We start from the raw sequence: 7,165 nt of genomic DNA on the forward strand, positions 1-7,165 counted from the left end.
ACAAGTTCAAGGAGGTTCGAAGATATTGTAATATTTCTAGTTTTTTATTCAAAGATTATCAAGGTTGAAACCAACTTTTAAAAGGTAATAATCTCAACATTTTTAGAAATGGCATGGCCTTGCAACTTTTTGCGAATCCTCTCGCCATTCCCTGCATCACCAACTGAACACATCCAACGTCTAGAACATGTGCTGTAGGCTAAAGTATGCCGGGAGAGTATCAAACGTTCGAGGGAGGCAACAGTTTTAAGCATGTACAGAATAAAATTATACTCACTCTCCTTCTCCCTAAATCCTTTAAATTCCACTTGTTTCAATTGAGTGTTGCGCCCGACCATTCTCTTTTGCGCTTGTTTTAGATTAAATGTCGACCTTGCCACCTACATGCACAAGTATATATTCACAAAGTAAAACACATTCATTATCATGGTGTAGCTAGCTAGATGATGTGTGATGAATACCTTGGTTGAAAAGGTAAACTTGCGTAGAAGGGGGCAAGCATCCAGGAATACAGCAACTTCTAGTAGATCGACATCATTGGAGTAATGTTCTAATATCAAAACTAAATGTCTGAGGTTGCTAAGCTTGCTAACGGCTCGATCCAGTTTCCATCCCTGAGACTGGTGTAAAAAACGACTATATAAAATACTTCTCTAAGGAAATAATTAAAGAATAGATAAATAGTGAAGACATTTCGCACACCTCAAAGAAGCTTGCTTGAGTCATAAAAACCATGGATTCAAGATGAGGCAGATATTTGGCAATTTTTCCAAATACATAAGGAGTGACTAGTTTCTCATAGAACTCGATAATTAAAGTTTGCAGCAATGGTACGTGAGAAAAGGACAATTTTAGCGTACTGTTGGTCCCACGTGCGGAATTTGAGATAATAAAACCCGAAAATAAAGAATAAACTAGACACCGAGATTTACGTGGAAAACCCCTAAAAATTATTAGGGTAAAAACCACGGGCAAGATGAAAAGAATTCCACTATAATATTTTGTGGTGTACAACTCACTCACTGTGTTTCCAAAGAGAACACACACTCTCTTAATACAGGAGAACAAAACACCTCACAAATATTATAGAACTAAGCACTCAAATGCTTATAAGATGAGAGAAAACTCGAAAAATGGATGATTTCAGAATGAAGGGGGAGCTCTATTTATAGAGCCTTCTGTCAGTGTGAAGAAGCGTTAAAAAACGCGTCTTCTGAAAACAAAACGAAATTTCCTTCTGCATCACCCACGTTTTTTTTTTCATTCTTTTAATTGGTCCCCCCAACTTAAATGATTGCCGACATTTCTTCCACTTGGAGATTTGATTGAAAATCAAACACATCTCTATACATCCTTTCAATCTTGCCATTCCCTGCTGCTTACGTTTCTACTAGGCCACTTGAGGATCTACACCCCTCAAACTTATCAGTGTTCACTGGCTTGGTCAGAAAATCAGCTATGTTAGCCTTCGTATGGATCTTCTGCATATCCACGCTTCCTTCTTCTACTACTTCTCGTACAAAGTGAAATTGTACTCCAATGTGTTTAGTCCTGGAATGAAAGGCTGGATTCCTTGCGATGTGCAAGGCACTCTGACTATCGCAAAACAAAGAAACATTTTCTTGTTTGTGCCCGATCTCCTCCAATAACCTTTTAGTCCATATTGCCTCCTTGCAAGCTTGAGTAGCTGCCATGTATTCTGCCTCTGTTGTAGATAATGCCACAACTGTCTGCAGTTTTGAAACCCAGCTTACTGCTCCTCCTGCAAGTGTAAACACATAACCAGTAGTAGATTTCCTCTTATCAAGATCACCTGCATAATCTGAATCGACATAGCCCCCGAGTGTAAAATCCGATCCTCCATAACATAATGCAGCATTCGAGGTACCCTTAATGTATCTAAGGATCCTCTTAACAGTGCTCTAATGCTATCGTCCAGGATTCGCCATATACCGACTAACTGCTCTCACTGCTTGAGCAATGTCTGGTCTTGTACAGATCATGGCGAACATCAAACTTCCCACTGCTGGTGCATATGGTACTCGAGACATCTCCATCCTCTCTGATTCACTGCTAGGACACATCTCGGAGGATAACTTGAAGTTAACAGGAAGAGGGGTCGAAATTGGCTTACTATCTTGCATGTTGAAGCATTGCAAGATTTTCTTCAAATAATTTTTCTGGGAAAGCCAAATCTTTCTGTTACTTCTGTCTCGATGAACTTGCATCCCTAGAATCTTGTTTGCTGGTCCCAAGTCATTCATATCAAATCCCCTAGCCAACTGTGCCTTCAATCCTTGGACCTGATCTTTGTTGGGGCCTGCCACCAACATGTCGTCCACATACAACAGCAAAATAATATAATCATCACCAGACCTCTTGAAATATGTACAAGGGTCTGCACTCAATCTGTTGTATCCAAGGCTCATGATATAGGAATCAAATCTCTTGTACCAACACCTCGGCGCCTGTTTGAGACCGTACAAGATTTGTTCAACCTGCAAACCAAGTTCTCTTTGCCTTTTTCCGCAAAATCTTCAGGCTGGAGCATATAGATTTCTTCTTCAAGATCTCCATGAAGAAACGTCGTTTTCACATCTAGCTGTTCTAGATGTAGGTCAAACACCGCACACAATGTCAACACCACTCTGACTGTTGTAAGCCGAACCACAGGAGAAAATATTTCATTGAAGTCAATGCCTTCTTTCTGAGCATATCCTTTTACCACCAACCTAGCACGATACCGCTCCACTTGGTTATTGCCATCACGTTTGATCTTATAGACCCATCTGTTTCCAATGGCTTTCCTCCCTCGTGGTAGTGTAACAAGATCCCAAGTTTTATTCATGTCTAATGCCTCCAACTCTTCTTGCATTGATATCATCCACAAGGATACATCTGAGCTTTGAGTAGCCTCGTGGAAACTTGATGGCTCACCATCCTCTGATAATAGACAATATGCAATGTTGCTTTCAGTGACATAATCTGAAAGCCAACCTGATGGTCTTCTGTCTCGAGTTGACTGCCTCACATTAGAAACCTCAGACTCAACATGTTCTTGTTCTTCGTGCTCTGGTACTGCTTCACAAGAAACTTGACCTTCGTCCGTCTTATTTTCCACCTGAAATATAGTAGTTTCTGAATTCGGTGTGCCTTTGTCTCCCTTTACTTTATCTTCCTCGAAGATAACATCCCTGCTGATGACAAGCTTGTGAACAGTAGGATCCCACAAGCGAAACCCCTTTACTCCATCAGCATAACCCAAGAAGATACATTTTCTGGATTTCGAATCCAACTTCGATCTTTGTTGCTCATTGTACAGAACGTACACGGGACTTCCAAATGTATGCAAATGAGAATAATCTGTCGGCTTCCCGGTCCACATCTCCATCGGAGTCTTCAGATCAATCGCCACTGAAGGAGAACGATTGATAATATAACAAGCGGTTTTGACTGCTTCTGCCTAAAATGACTTTTCTAGACCTGCAGTCCGCAACATAGCTCTTGTTCTGTCCAATAAGGTCCTGTTCATCCGCTCCGCCACTCCATTCTGTTGAGGTGTGTAAGCCGTCGTGAATTGTCTTTTGATGCCCTCATGTTGACAAAATGCATCAAACTCATCACTGGTATATTCTCCTCCATTGTCAGTCCTCAAACACTTGATTTTCTCTTCAGAATCAAGTTCTACCCGCGCTTTGAAATCTTCGAAGACTTGGAAAACATCTGATTTCTTCTTGATTGGATACACCCAACATCTCCTAGAGAAATCATCAATGAACGAGACAAAGTATCTCGCTCCTCCCAGGGATACAACCGGTGCTTGCCAAACATCCGAATGAATCAGCTCCAATATGCTTTTGCTCCTGGCAGTAGAAGTGCCAAACTTTAATCTGTGTTGTTTACTGGTAACACAGTGCTCACAAAAGGGTAGTGACACTTTTGTAAGTCCCGGCAGCAGCTTCCGTTCTGAGAGAATTTTCAACCCTCGTTCTGACATATGCCCGAGCTTTCTATACCATAACATTGTTAATTCTTCTCCTGAACCAATTGATGCAACAACTAGTTCTGCCTTTTTGTGTGTTTATCCCAAAAGTACATACAGATTTGCAGCAACCTTTTCCGCCTTCATAACCACAAGCGCGCCCTGCACAATTTTCATGATCCCGTTCTCGATACGAGTTTTGCACCCGATGTCATCTAATTGCCCCAAGGACAAAAGATTCTTCGTCAATCCTTTCACATGTCGTACCTCCTGTATGGTGCGGATGGTGCCATCAAACATTTTAATTTTGATAGTACCGACCCCAGCGATTTCCAAGGCATGATCATTTCCCATGAATACAGATCCTCCTGAGACTGGTTCATAATGATCAAACCATTCTCTCTGAGACGTCATGTGCCACGTCGCACCTGAATCCATAATCCATGTGTCACAAAATTTGTGTCCTGCCTTCCGCAACAGTTGCTGCTTCGCTGAATAATATTTCACCACTGCCTGAAGTACTGGCCACATTTCCTTGAGAGCTTTTATCGATACTCGTACACTCTTTCTTGAAGTGCCCTTTACCGCCACATTTAAAGCAGTAAATATTTTTCTTCTTACTTCTCGACTTTGATCTACCTCGCCTTTGGCTCCCACTGGAGTCACGGTCCATAAATATTCCTCTTATCATCGGCAAAGCCTCTGCCTGCTTCGAAGTTGCCAACCTGTCTTCCTTATTCTTGCGCCGGCTTTCTTCTCCGAGAACCGCAGTTAAGACATCGTCGAATCTTAGAAAGCCCATAAGAATATTGTTGGTAATGTTGATGATAAGTTGATCATATGAATCTGGTAGACTTTGAAGTAGAAGCTCCGCACGTTCATTTTCCCCTATTTTATGCCCATGGAAGTGAGTTGGGCAAATAGAGTATTTAGTGTATTGATATGGTCGGTCATCGATGAAGATTCCGCTATCCGAAGAGTATAAAGCCTTCTCTTTAGGAAAATCATGTTGTGTAGCGACTTGACCTCATACATCTTTGTCAGAGTATCCCAGATAACTTTGGCTGTTTTTATCTCAGAGATACTTGACAAAACTTCGTCAGCTATAGCCAAGTGTAAATTGGCAACAACATTATCATTCATCTCGTTCCACTTTCCATCATTCGTAACTTCCACCGGTCTATCTCCAATAGCCGCCAAGCAATTTTTCTTTCTTAAAACTGCTTGTATCTTTATTTTCCACAGCATAAAATTGCTTCCATTGAACTTTGCTATCTCGTACCTTCCCGCCATTATGTCCTACAACAATTTTAGTAGACTGGACAAAATAATCCCGCCTTAAATAAAAAATCTCAAAAAAATCTTTTCTGATGTGGAAGATCAGTCTAGGCTGCAACCACAGAGCATACTCAGAATTTTAAGAAATTTTAAACCAAGGCTCTGATACCACTTGTTGGTCCCACGTGCGGAATTTGAGATAATAAAACCCGAAAATAAAGAATAAACTAGACACCGAGATTTACATGGAAAACCCCTAAAAATTATTAGGGTAAAAACCACGGGCAAGATGAAAAGAATTCCACTATAATATTTTGTGGTGTACAACTCACTCACTGTGTTTCCAAAGAGAACACACACTCTCTTAATACAGGAGAACAAAACACCTCACAAATATTATAGAACTAAGCACTCAAATGCTTATAAGATGAGAGAAAACTCGAAGAAGGGATAGAGCCTTCTGTCAGTGTGAAGACGCGTTAAACGCGTCTTCTGAAAACAAAACGAAATTTCCTTCTGCATCACCCACGTTTTTTTTTTCATTCTTTTAATTGGTCCTCCTAACTTAAATGACTGCCAGACACGTACTTCGGCTGTTATATATTTCAAAATTGATTAGATTGGTGGCAGACAAATCTATCTCCTGGACAAATTTACACTGATATATCGTCAGACTCTTCAATTGGAGATCAGGGCCATGGATTCGTAATTTGGAGGGGAGCTCACAATATCTCAAGCTCAACGATTGGAGGCTCGAGCAATGGGATAACATGCACTGTACAGCCTCGGAAGTGAAAACGATATTATCCAATCGAAGAACTTGGAGAGAATTTTTATTTGGTATCAGAAAAGAACCGCCTCGCAGCCATAGATGTTTCACCGACGGAGCTTCAGTAAGAAAATCAGTAGAAAAAACAGGAGGGTCGCGCACATTGGTAATGGGGCAAAATCCAATGGTAAGTTGTTCCACTCCCAATGTGCCAACAGAATTCATCCATTTCCTAAATGTGTCCAAGATACATCCACGAAAACAACAAACCAATTCAAAGGACATCACTTTAAAACCAGAGTGATGTTGCAAAAAGGTATCCACTCCTTGCGCAAACTTTCTTTGGATCTCCTCTTTCCGCGTAAGAGTAGGATGACAATATGAACCATGATGCAACTGAAAGCAATAAAATCTGACTTGGTTGATAAGGGTGTAAACATGCCTCCATCTCCTTGACAGGATGCTTGTCCTAACAGCAGCTCCGGTAGATAATTGCGAGATAATGTAACAGATGACATCGTCCGGTAATTGACTAATTCTATCTTCCCTCTCCTCTGATTCAATATCAATATCAAAACCCTGCAAATAAAATAATAATAATCAGAAAACAACTCCTCCAAAAAACATGTATGTCGAATCATACCTTCACCGGACCACGTCTAGTTGTAGAAAACCATCGATCCGGGGACAAAGCCCAAAATCCCACGCATACTAGTGCAACTCCTGCAACAAGTGGAAAATAGGCGTTCCCACAAACTAAAAACCGAAAATTATAATTTTGTATTCATCCCAACGAAGGAAAAAAACAAAAAGAATCATAAACAAGCAATAAAACTTACGGTTGTGCATCATAACGTGAATGATCAAACCAACCGAGGCGATATATCCCATTTTTTTTTTTTTGGAAGATTGAGGTTAAAAAATAATATATGGAATACACTGACGAGGAAGGTCAAATTTCTTACAAGAGCCCATATTAATGAAAAGGCCCGACTTTTTTTAACATACAAAATCACAAGGGATCCGAAAATATATTATTAGTGGGTTTTGATATATTATTTAATATCATCAGAAAATATCATATTTCGTACTTTTCAATAGAATAATATATTTGTCTAGTTTACATGGCACATAAA

The 7,165-nt window shown here is 40.3% G+C and overlaps 1 protein-coding gene and 1 long non-coding RNA gene across 2 annotated transcripts; both read right to left on the reverse strand.

The window, feature by feature from the left end:
• LOC142518948 (uncharacterized) lies at positions 1-859 on the reverse strand. The gene is made up of 3 exons (XR_012813676.1): positions 703-859; positions 462-614; positions 1-380 (listed from the first exon to the last, which is right to left on the reverse strand). It is a non-coding gene; the product is annotated as an uncharacterized LOC142518948 (long non-coding RNA).
• A 4,966-nt stretch (positions 860-5,825) lies between these two features.
• LOC142519848 (F-box/LRR-repeat protein At3g03360-like) lies at positions 5,826-6,903 on the reverse strand. The gene is made up of 3 exons (XM_075622867.1): positions 6,869-6,903; positions 6,673-6,785; positions 5,826-6,608 (listed from the first exon to the last, which is right to left on the reverse strand). Exons 1-3 carry the CDS (start codon positions 6,879-6,881, stop codon positions 5,826-5,828), a joined length of 909 nt encoding a protein of 302 aa, XP_075478982.1. The 5' UTR covers positions 6,882-6,903.
• Between the last annotated feature and the right edge of the window lie 262 nt (positions 6,904-7,165).

This window comes from Primulina tabacum, chromosome 11 (assembly GCF_025594145.1).
Source record: "Primulina tabacum isolate GXHZ01 chromosome 11, ASM2559414v2, whole genome shotgun sequence".
Taxonomy (NCBI): Eukaryota; Viridiplantae; Streptophyta; class Magnoliopsida; order Lamiales; family Gesneriaceae; genus Primulina; species Primulina tabacum.